The sequence below is a fragment of the Toxorhynchites rutilus genome, chromosome 3, assembly GCF_029784135.1.
Source record: "Toxorhynchites rutilus septentrionalis strain SRP chromosome 3, ASM2978413v1, whole genome shotgun sequence".
Classification (NCBI taxonomy): domain Eukaryota; kingdom Metazoa; phylum Arthropoda; class Insecta; order Diptera; family Culicidae; genus Toxorhynchites; species Toxorhynchites rutilus.
Genome location: NC_073746.1, coordinates 105,029,939 through 105,042,526, shown reverse-complemented (window position 1 = coordinate 105,042,526; position 12,588 = coordinate 105,029,939). Strand labels below are relative to the sequence as shown.

The 12,588-nt window shown below is 39.1% G+C and overlaps 1 protein-coding gene across 1 annotated transcript; it reads left to right on the top strand.

The window, feature by feature from the left end:
• Positions 1-1,488: 1,488 nt before the first annotated feature.
• On the top strand, positions 1,489-5,881 carry LOC129773375 (uncharacterized protein K02A2.6-like). Its single transcript, XM_055776973.1, has 3 exons — positions 1,489-1,791; positions 1,847-2,677; positions 2,795-5,881. Exons 1-3 carry the CDS (start codon positions 1,489-1,491, stop codon positions 5,879-5,881), a joined length of 4,221 nt encoding a protein of 1,406 aa, XP_055632948.1.
• The last annotated feature ends 6,707 nt before the right edge of the window (positions 5,882-12,588 follow it).

Sequence of the window (12,588 nt, the reverse complement as noted above, 5' to 3'; positions counted from 1 at the left end):
ATAATATCAGTATGTGATAATCAAATAAGAAGCTTCCAATGTAACGACCGTCGCTAATCTTTCGCAGTCGTAGTTCGTAGCCGGAGTGGAGCCTATGCAACGTTGATACTCTCGCTATCGCGCGTAAGCGTCCTTCAACGTTTGGTTGCTCGTGAATGCTTCAGGAACAGGATCAGGATAAACACTGCTTTTGTTCTCGGCACAACAACAAGTGTATTTTGCAGAAACAAAGGTTATTATAACTACTTAATTTATTAAATTTTTAATTGAATTGAAATCATATGCAATTGTGATAGAATGCTAACGAATGAATAAAACTACGTTTTCTTGATGCTAGTCGATCGTATACTTACTGGTCCTCTTCGCGATTATCTGCTCACAGCCTCCGAAGCGCACCACTCTTGCTAGTGGTCAATTGTACGGGTTGGATTTATTTTTTTCTCTTGAATGAGATCCTCTTATCCTGTCGCACTAATAATCGTTGTTTGTACCATTTGTGCTGCTATATATTCTTCGTGGAAACTCCGTATTAAATCACTAGTTCAATCTAGGTTCACTAGTCGTTGAAACTCGTTTTGAAATAATGTTTGCTATTACTTAGTTGAATTACTTTTTACTATTACTTAGTTGAATAAAGTGTTCAGTATGATTCCTTGCTGTGGTGGTTAAGAGAAGACACACGTCCACAATGAGTTTATTCGGCTCTGTCGTTGAAAGAAATTGTTGTTTATTTAGAGGTATGGTTCGGTATAACCATAGGTGTATCAAATGGTATGGTACGACCATGACTAAACGAAATGGTTCGGTACGACCATAGGTAGATGGAAGAGATGGTTCGGTACGTCCATAGATTGATATATGAAATGGTGCGGTACGACCATGAATAAACGAAATGGTTCGGTACGACCATAAATAGATGAAAGAAATGGTTCGGTACGACCATCGTTAAAAATGATAAAATGGTTTGGTACAACCATATATAGACTATGGAATGGTTCGAAACGATCATAGATATATGAAATGGTTCGGTACGACCATAAATATATGAAAGAAATGGTTCGGTACGACCATTGTTGAAATGATAAAATGGTTTAGTACAACCATAGATTGCTATGAAATGGTTCGGTACGACCATGAGTGAACGAAATGGTTCAGTACGACCATAAATATACAAAATGGTTCGGTACGACCATAAATAGATGGCATAAATGGTTCGGTACGACCATTGTTAAAATGATGAAATGGTTTGGAGCATAAATGGACTTATGGAATGATTTTTGAATTATAACTAAACGAATTGTACGATGTAGGAAAAAAAATATATTCAATTCGTTTAGTGAATATATTGAATATATTGAACAAAATGACAAAATGAATGAATTGTGTTGCATTTATTAAAATGTATTGTTGCGATGCAATACACATGATATACAGCAGGTGTGATTCTTAAAATTGTTCTTTCCCTTTCTGGCATTTACAGTATTCAGTATGCCAGGTGGCAAATACGTACGAGTCATCGCTAATGCTCACGATGTCTGTGACAATGAAGAGAGAGACCCAGAGGAAGAGTTCATTGAGTCAGACGGAGAGGAACTCAATGTGTCTTATTCGAGAAAGAAGAATGTAAATGAAAACTTACTTCATAGACCAGAACGTATGGAGAAGGCAGTATTTACAACGTCGAACCAACAAGAGCAACAGTTGAGTGATGTAACAGTTCCTCCATGGCTTACTCCGCGAGTCGAATTGTCACAGGGTTCGAACAATCTGGAAACCCATGATTCTTCCCAAGTAAAGACAGATACTATTGGGGGAATACGTTGGGACATTCGGCCTTTTCCACAAGGTATATCCACCAGTAAATTGTGAACTGAATGGTGTCGGTTCAAATCAAATTTTTGAGATTGCTACGGATTTGAACAATGTCAGCATCAATAAACGGGCCAAACTGTTATACCTTCTCTTGGGTGATGAACTACAGGGTTTAGTCACGGCTGCTAAGCTATGCCCAAGTTTCCTTGATTCACAATGTTACTCAACTTTAACGCAGAATATTAGCACATATCTGCGATCACTAGTTGATACAACAGCTGAACACGAAGAGTTCACTCGTCTCAAGCAGGAGTCTAACGAGTCTGTTGTAACATTTTATGCAAGAGTCGTAGAAAAGGCTGGTATGTGTGGCTATGGCAATGATGAGAATAGGTTTATCCGTTCTCAGATACTACAGGGAATGAGCAACCGAGACGTTGCCAATGCGGCAAGAACGTATAACCATGACACCCAATCTGTTATTCAAGCAGCTACACGAGCTGAAGCATTCAACATCAATGCGGGTCCCTCCAAGGTGGTTGGTATAATGGAAGTTACTAGTAAACCAAGTAAACAACAATCAGAACAGAAGAGATTTTCATCAGGTGGATGGAACGTACAAGATCGGGGATTTTCAAATGGCCCGCCGAACAATCGTAAATATTCCTACAATAAATTTGTCGGGAAACGCAACCGGTGCTTCCGATGTGATTGTCCCAAGCATAATGGGAAGCAGTGTCCAGCTTTATTTAAGAACTGTAACACGTGCAACGAGCGTGGCCATTTTTCTGCCACATGTCGCAAGAGACGGGTAAACAGTCTTGGTTCTTCAATAGAAGTTGATGAATCCATACATAATAAACAGGTATGATTTTCTTGTTATCTTTAATATTATCTTTGAATAAAACTGACGAAATTCATGATGCGAGTGTGAATATATATATATTTTTTTTTTACTATGAATTGTCTCATTTTGTTTCAGATGGTTAATTCACTATCCCTTTCTGATGTTCTACTGAACTGTTATGTCGGTTCATCAAAACCGATATCATTCTTGATAGATTCGGGTGCAGATGTCAATGTGATCGGGGGTAGCGATTGGGAAAGTTTAGAGATGCAGGTCAGATATGGGTCCGCAAACCTCGAGTTTACTGAATGTACAGTTCACCCTGATCTTCGAGCGTATGCTGCTGATCTGCCGATGTCAGTCACGAAGATTTTTTGGGCAAAAGTAGAAGTCGAAGGTCTGAATAAACCGGTTGTTCGAGCAAAGTTTTTGGTAATTCCAAAGGGTCGTAGGTCATTACTGGGCCGAGAAACCGCTAGTGATTTGAAATTATTACTAATTGGACAAGCTGTCAACTGTTCAGAACAAAGTGAAGATGTTAAAATTTTTCCAAAGGTTCCGGGAATCAAAGTCAAATTTAGTATTGATAGAACTGTACCACCAGTACGAAACGCTTATTTCAATGTTCCCGCTGCGTTCAGAGAAGCAGCTAAAGTGAGGCTCGAGGAGATGGAAGCTAGAGGTATTATAGAGAAAGTCACGACTGCTCCAGAATGGATTAGCGGTATGTCAGCCGTTCCAAAAGGCAAGGACGACTTTAGATTAGTGGTAAATATGCGTGCGCCGAACAAGGCAATTAAAAGGGAATATTTTCGGCTGCCACTGTTGAATGAAATGAAGACAAAATTGCACGGAGCTAGATACTTTACTAAACTGGATTTAACAAGTGCATACTATCACCTGGAGTTAAGTCAGGAGTCGAGGGAATTAACCACCTTTCTTGCGGAACGCGGGATGTATCGTTTTACGCGACTCATGTTCGGGGTTAACTGTGCCCCCGAAATTTTTCAGCGAGAAATGACTCGCATATTGGAAGGGATCTTCAATGTTATCGTTTATATTGACGATATACTGATATTCGCAGACACTTTGGAACACTTAAGGAAGACGGTTGCCAACGTCCTCAAAGCACTTAGAGCAAACAATCTAACGCTGAATACAGATAAATGTGAATTTGACCGAGAACGAATCAAATTCCTTGGTCATGAACTGGATAAAAATGGTTTCCACGTCGACGATGCTAAAGTTGCTAATATCCGAAACTTCCGCGAGCCTTCAACCGTATCTGAGCTTCGAAGTTTTCTTGGATTGGCGTCCTTCGTGAGTTCCTATATCAAGAACTTTGCTGATTTGACGAGTCCATTGTGGAAAGTAGCTACCTCCCATACATGGCAATGGGGCCCAGATCAGACTAAAGCATTTGAAGATACTAAAAACATGATATCAAATTCTACGATTGCGTTGGGATATTTTTCAGGAAGCGATAGAACAGTGCTCTATACCGACGCTTCTCCAGTTGCGCTAGGAGCAGTGCTTACGCAAGAAGGTAACGATGGAACTAAGAGAATAATCAGTTTTGCGTCTAAAGCGCTGACATCTACAGAGAAAAAGTATGCGCAGAACCAGAGAGAAGCGCTGGGTGCTGTATGGGCGGTGGAGTATTTTTCATTCTTCCTGCTTGGAAGACACTTCATCCTACAAACAGATGCAAGAGGTGTCAGTTTTATCCTCAATAGATCCCGGGAGGATTCAAAGAGAGCACTAACTAGAGCGGACGGGTGGGCTCTGCGACTGAGTCCATATAGCTATGAGGTGGAATTCATTCGTGGGAGAGATAATATTGCTGATCCGTCATCACGTCTTTACGGAGGAGTTGCTGAACCATTCAATGAAGATGTAAGCCCATGGGAGATCGCTTGCCTTGAAGCAAACAGCGTGAGTTTTTTGACAGAAGACGAGATTTGTGAGGCTACAGAACAGGATGAAACGTTGAAAAAAGTATTAAACGCTTTGAAATATGGGGAATGGCCGAAAGAACTGAACAGATTCATTTCAGTAAGAAACGAGCTTTGCATTAGAAACAGAATTATTTTGAAAGGAGGTCGAGCTGTAATCCCGGAGTCACTACAAGAGAAAGCATTAAGCGTAGCTCACGAAGGACATCCGTTAGCTGCAAAACTGAAGTCTATTTTAAGAGAGCGTGTATGGTGGCCAGGTGTGGCCGGAGATGCTGAGATGTGGGTTAAGGCCTGTCGGTCATGCGCGGTCAATGGAAAACCGGAAAAGCCCACTCCAATGATGCGCACCATAATCCCGAAGACTGCCTGGGAAACTATCGCACTTGATTTTAATGGGCCTTATGCCAAGTTCGGAAGCATCTACATACTGGTGATTGTCGATTATCGTTCGAGGTACATAATAGCTCGTCCTGTGAAATCCACCAGTTTCGAACACACAAAAAAAGTGCTCGAGGAAATCTTCGAAAGGGAAGGTTTTCCGGATAGTATGAAGAGTGATAACGGACCTCCGTTCAATGGAGAGGACTATAGTCGATTCTGCCATGAAAGAGGTATCAAAACTATTTTTTCAACACCTAACTTTCCTCAACAAAATGGTATGGTTGAGAACTATATGAAGATCATCAATAAATCCATGGCCGTAGCTGCCGCTATGGGGTTGGACTATAACGCAGAGTTGCAAGCTGCTGTTCATGCTCACAATGCAGCCTCCCACACTATTACGAAAGTTCCACCAGAGGAAATCATGTGTGGAAGAAGGATTAAACGCGGGCTGCCGCTATTCAATCGGGGGATACCGGATAACGACAACAGTGAAATCAACGAGAGGGATCGAAAAATGAAGCTGAAATCCAAAGAACGTGAGGACAACCGCCGTGGTGCTCGAAACTGCCAATTGAAGCCTGGAGATAATGTAATAATACAGCGTCAGCAACGAGCCAAAGGCGATTCGAGGTTTGGTACACAGCGCTATACCATTCTGGAAGAAAGAAATGGATGTCTAATACTCTGTGACGACGAGGGACGTACTATTAAACGTCACGTATCTCAGACCAAAAAAGTTTTCGAATGGCGCGATCAATCAGCTTTAAAAGATGCTTCAGAGCAGGGCCACACAAATGATAAACGGATTCCACGATCTGTGAGGAATAAAAAAGTCCCTAACCACCTAAAAGACTTCGTACGCATAGTTGGTGATAGATAAATTTGAGAGATGTAAATCATATCATTCAAAATAAAACGTAATTGATCATCTGTTTTTATGAGTCAAGATTTTTTTTTATTTTATTTTATTTTTCCTCTCATTTTATCTTGTGAGAAGAGGAGAGATGTGGGGGTTTAGAACCCCTTGGATGAAATATCGCACTGGCTTACGCTAGTACCAAATAATGCATTTTGCAACACATCCTCCACAGCGCTACCAACAAATGAAGCATAAAATAAGCGACCCGATCTGTCATCGTCTCGGCTACGTCAGCACTTGCTGAAACACCATCCATTCGATATTCGTCCGTCTACGAGGTAAGTCCTTCATGCATGCTTCGGGGCGATTCTCCTTTGCACATAATGGATTCCACAAAATGGACCACCGTTGCAGTTATTTAAGCGTATGAATCGCGATTTTTTAAAATTTGCACTGATTTTCGAAAACTTTGAGAAAGAAGCGATGATATTCAAAACCTTATAAGCTCTTCGGAGTTTCGGAGAAACACATTCACATCGTCTGCGAATGCAATCACTCTTAGGAACTTGTCATAAACAAGGACCCCGAGGACGCTTTGGTCAATGCTTCGAATCAATGGTTCCACATACAAAATAAAAAGTATCATGCTTAGCGGACACCCTTGTAAACATCAATACGCTATAACTCTTTCTAAGACACTATTTCGGTACGACTCATAATTTTTTAGATATAAATTATCAAAGATTTCTCCTACTAAAATCGATACGCCCTTTTCAAAAGTTACGCTTGAGTCAAAAAATTCCCAATTGCTGTGGAAAACTCATATTTCCTCCAACCCAGACAGAATACAAACTTTCATTCGAATCCAAAATACATGTTTTTAAAATCTGCATTTTTTGGACGATTTCATTTGGAATTGCACTCTTGTTATTTTATATTACTTAATTGTTCTGTGATACTAGAAATATATCGTTTCATGTGTTGCGTAAAAATCATTCTACATGTCGGGAGCCTCTCTTCCAGGAAATTCGGACATTAACTTAGTAAAAAGTAGAACAGAAACAGCAAATGAAATAGATTCAATTACCACTGGATTAGTTCCATTAAAAGACGCAGGCAAATTCCACGTAAGGAGCACTCTTTTTCTTTCATCCGGGTAGCATCAAAGAGAAAATGTTGTTCTGGAAAAAAAAACTTTCATCCAACACTTTTCGGATGAACGATTAGGCCTGGCACCTCTATTCACGGTGGGTCAAGCCTGAAGTCAGATCTGTAGCAATAATCGCTGCTGGAGTGGAATGGCGTATACAGCATTGATTAATTATTTCTTAATAGACTTTCTGGATGCCTTGCAGTTTAGAGGCCTGCTTTGAATCACAATATAGTGTTGTATAATGCCATTGCTATCAAGAACAAAATCAGATAAAAAATCTAAAGAGATAATTTCGAACGAGTACCGTTCATTCAAAATTCCAATACAAGCTAACAGTGATTAACATCTTCTTCAAATTATTTGGTGATATAATTTTGTATTCATAATTGAGATATTTTTGGAAAAAAAAAAACTATTTGACTTGACTATTTGATCAACAATGGTGGTTTTTATATGCGTTTACTTTTCTGGGAACGAATTGATGGACTTTGTAATATGACGCAGTTGAATAGTTTCTGAGAGACTGTTCGACATAAAATACAACTAGGGCGACTCGCTAGCGAAACTATCATTATCATACATATATTAGAATAAACTATTAGTATGGGGTGCTATAGCTTAGGAACGAACAAATAGAATTGTGTTCAGGCGCTCCCTCGAACCATAGCTTTCACCAGCTGTATTTCCTCGGAAGCTCAGTACATTCATTTAGCCAGTATGGAAATTTCCGCTCCATTGTAAACTTCGATCGCGGTCCGCTTATTTTGTATACTCATTTCATCTGCCACCAGGCTGAACACAATTCATTATCCGTTCGAAAATACAGTAAATTGTTTACAGGATTACTACAAATTCCACATTGTCCAGAGCTTCATTCCGTTCCGCAGAATTTCCCACCGCCACCCCGATGGTTCTGAAGTAGTTTGACGCATGCGGTGGTGTGGCCTACATATCGCGAAAATATCCGCCGGAATAAAGGCCTCTGTTTGCGTAGCGAACTTTCGAGCCACCCAAACCACACCCACGCGCAAATACTATATTACACACGAATGAATCATTCTGGGCCTGCATTAACTAAACGACCTTTTTCCGCAGAGAACCATTGGCTTTTGTTTGACTGTTCGCAGGACTATGATATACGGAACAGCAGCAGAGTTTGGAGAAATTCAATGAATTGGGTAAATAATGAGCAAAGCGGAATTTGCACAATACATCGCGCAACGGACGCCCCCACATGGTCAAATACATCGTGTGGTGAATGATGGGCGAACATGTTTGTCGGTTGAGCCCCGTACATTCGGATCTATTGTAGAACGCAGGCTGCGTCTGCAAATGTTAAATGAATATATTACATACGATGGGAACAAATCAAATACTGTTGTTCTCGAAACAATTTTCATATCTTAGATTCATGTGCATGACTCTTCGTGAATAATTCATATTGCTTGGACAGCCTCAGTATGCCTTCATCCGAGTCAGTTCACATTACATTCCCACAGGTCTTCATTCAGAGAAATATAGGCTGGAAAAGTTATACACTATCCTCAGATGTACGATGCTCTGGATCGATCAGAATATTTGTATCGATTCTGACAAATAGTGATATTGCGTGGAATAAACATGAGCATAAGGTATTGTTTGTTTGGGACAAATCAAACCGGCGGATGGGATCCTTTTGATTCCAATCAAGGGATGGCTCCAAGCCAAAAAGTCTCCTGCTCGTAACAATCGAAGATAATGCGCGTTGTTTAAACGAAACTCTGCAGTCCTTTGCCGTCTGAATGCTAGATCCTTAAAATAGAGATAGGTGAACACTAGGATGGCAATGAAAATGGTTATCTCGAATTTCAGAAAGTTTTCCCATAAAAAAAATGTTCACCACATCGAAAAAACACCCTATGCAAAATATCAGCTCAATCGGACTTAAGGAATAGTGACGCAAAGCGGTCAAAGTTTGAGTTTTTTGAAAATCGAAAAATCACCCAAGGAGGAAAAAAAAAACTATTTGACTTAAAGGAAATCGGGATTTTCGAAAAAAAATTGTTGATGCCAAATGTCTTAATATTGCATGAACGTTGAGATTAAGTGCCATCTCGAAAAAATTTTTTTGTCAAAAATCGGCACTCTGAACTCTGAGAAAAAATAAACTCTTTTAAATAACTGTAAATCGCGACTTATCATGCAATTTTAAGACATTTGGCATCAATTTTTTTTAAAAACCCCAATTTCCGGTGATTTTTCGGTTTTCAAAAAACTCAAACTTTATCTTCTGCGACACTAGTTAGTGAAGTCCGAATGAGCTAATATATTGGGTATATTATCGTGCAAATCATCATTTCGTAGCAAGTTCCGAATGAAAAATCGAGATAACTATTTTTATTGGCGCCCAAAACCATACTTTTCGTATCGCACTCCGAAAAAAAACTCCCAGACTGCCGATTTTTGACAAAAAAAAATTTCGAAATGGCACTAGATCTCGACGTTTCGTGCAATTTCAAGACATTTGGCATCAACATTTTTTTTCGTAATCCCCGATTTCGATTTTCAATAAAACTCTAACTTTGACCGCTTTGCGCCACTCTCCCTTAAGTCCGATTCAACTGAAATTCGGCATAAGGTTTTTTTTTCGAGGTGGTGAACATTTTGTGTGAGTAACTTTTTGAAATTTCAGGGTCGATTTTTTCCCATACATTCATTGGCACCCTAGTGAACACATTCAACAATTAAGAAGTTCGTGTGCGTTGCAGATGTTTAAATTTAAATTAATTAAATTTATATAATTTCCTAGCAGTTCCGTTGTGTCTTGTAAAACATTTGTCTTCGAAAACTGATGATGAAACTCCCCGAGAGTTCATAGGTGAAAGTTTTCTCCTCTCGGTGAAATAATTTGGATAGTCTGCAGCTCTATGTTGATCTGTTGCTGTAACGCAATAACGAAGGTTTTCGATTTCGACCAGAGATATCCTGGTATCTATCATCCAGGTATCCATTACTATGAAGAAAATTATTTTTTTTAACAATTGCAGAATTTAAAAACGTCAAGCATTATCTAGAACAAAATCCTATTATTGATCCAATGACTCCGCATTTCGATACATGAAAGAAACCTATAGATAACTCAGTAAAATATAAACGGTAATGTTAACACTTCGGCATATAGCGATAGTCATGCACTTTGCTCTCGTTTACAAACACCGAACTCTAGCGGTGAAAGGCAGTACATTCGTGTAACAACCCGCTCCCACACGAACCATCGAATATCCTTATTTATCCATCGATTTTAACACTCTTCAAGTTCAAGTAAACAAAACAAAGCACACATTCGTGATCATGCCCATTATCTATCAACTCTTTCAGCATTTCACGGTCCCTATTGCATTCCGATAACTCTGTTCTAACTCTATTGACTAAAATTATCTGTTGGTGCTATTTCTATAAAAAGGGTACCAATGAATTGCTACCAACCGCGATGTCGTGCAACTGGGTGAAACGGGCGAAACGAGCTTCTGACGGCAGTTCCGGGTCGAAGTTTATTTATCACGCATCAACATCAGCATTTCCACGCTAATGGATATCACATTGTGAATGCCATGTTGTATCGTTTTGCTGGATGCGAAGCACAAATGAGTTGATGGTAATTATCCTATTACCGTAGCCGTCGTTGTCGATTTGCTTTCTGCTTTCTGAATTTAAATGTTTTTTTACGGGCGGAAGCGTCACCGATGTGTCCATGTTTATAGGGGTAAGTTTACTTTCTCTGAGTCTAACCGTAGCTCGAAATCGAAATCAGTGAATGTAATTACACAGAACGACATGCTTTGGCTATTTGCAATAAATGCTATTCGATGTGTTAACTGTTTCATTTTCCTCTTCAACTATTTTCACTCCACTTTTGTCTATCATTAACTCAGTGTAATTTTTCAATAAAAACTAATGGAAAGGGATTAATCAAGACAAGGCAAATGAAACACAAATTTCTGCATAACTCGGAAGCTAATCAAGCACAATTTGGGATGTGAGGGTTTTTGGGTATGATAATATTTTCTATAATGATATGACACCCCTCCCTCCTCTGGAATGGAGAGGGGATTCCATAAAAATATTACACATATTTCAACCAAAAATATTCCAATCAAACATGACAATTGAAAATTTTCGGAAAACTCTGAAAGAAAAAGCAAACTGAAAAAAATTTTGGGCGGGACGAAGTTTGCCGGGTCAGCTTGTTATTTATATATATATATAAAAATGGATTTCTGTCTGTCTGTCTGATTCTTATGGACTCAGAAATTACTGAACCGATTGACATGAAAATTGGTATGTAGAGGTTTTTGCGGCCGGGGAAGGTTTTCATGATAGTTTGAGACCCCTTCCCCCTCTCTAAGAGGGGTTGCCATACAAATGTAACACAAATTTCTACATCACTCGAGAATTTATCAAGCAAATGCAACCAAATTAGGCATCTGGAGGTTTTAGGGTGCAATAAATTTTATGGTGGTTAGACACTCCTCCTCCCTCTCTTATGGCGGGTTTACATTAGGGAGATATATAGCTATAGATGGATTTATTCACGCGAAAATAGGTGTAAACGGGTGAGAATGAATATGATACACTTATTCGAGGTATATATAACTTGAATAAATTCAGCATATGTAAACGCTTGTGAATTTCTCACTGGTGAGAAATCACTAAAGTTGGATGCAGTTCTACTTCAGGTGAATAAATTCACCAAAAATATGAATATATTCATTATAGAAGTTCACACTAATGTAAACGGTTGATGCGATTTCTATAAATCTCTATAAATCATATTTCTTCACATGAATATTTCACTAGTCTAAACCCACTCTTAGAGTGGGCCGTCATACAAATGAAAAACAAATTTCTGCATAACTCGAAAACTAATCAAGCAAATGGAGCCAAATTTGGCATGTGAATATTTTAGGGGACCGGAAACGTTTCCATAGTGAATAGACACTCCTCCCCCTCTCTAAGGGGAGGAGAGGGGAGGGGTCTGTCTTTGGTCTATCATATTTTCTGTATCAAACATTTATTCCATGTAACGGAGAAACATGTTACTTGCAAGTGGATGAAACATCTTGAACGAGAATTGAGTCTGAAAATAATCTGATATTATAATGATGAGTTATGATAGAAGTACTAGGAATTTTTTAGTAGAAGGTCAATTCAACGGGGTCGATTAGAAGATCAATCAATGAACAGTTCTGTGATTGGACTCATGAACTTGCGCTTAGTAAGAAAACGTGAATGTTTGAAAGTATTGATAACAAAAAACAAATTTTGGGCGGGACGAAGGTTGCCGGGTTAGCTAGTCAACAATAATTTTTCTTCCAGATTCTTTGATCATTCGTAAAAAAAAACATGTTTCTTCATTACATGGAATACATATTTGATACGGAAAAGTTAATTTTTATTCATGATTTATTTCCAGTGCGTTATTCCACCTGAGAACTCATCACCATTTACGCTTAAAACCAACGTAACACGAAGATCACTTCCGTCAACGCGAGTTTCAGTCTAACAGCACCTTCTACGTTATTACTTTAGAAGAAAC

What these genes read in the sequence shown, in the direction of transcription:
- LOC129773375 (XM_055776973.1), top strand. Translation starts at nt 1,489, where the DNA reads ATGCCAGGTGGCAAATACGTACGAGTCATCGCTAATGCTCACGATGTC. An exon ending in AAACCCATGATTCTTCCCAA is followed by an intron (nt 1,792 to 1,846) that starts GTAAAGACAGAT and finishes CTTTTCCACAAG; the next exon opens with GTATATCCACCAGTAAATTG. An exon ending in AATCCATACATAATAAACAG is followed by an intron (nt 2,678 to 2,794) that starts GTATGATTTTCT and finishes ATTTTGTTTCAG; the next exon opens with ATGGTTAATTCACTATCCCT.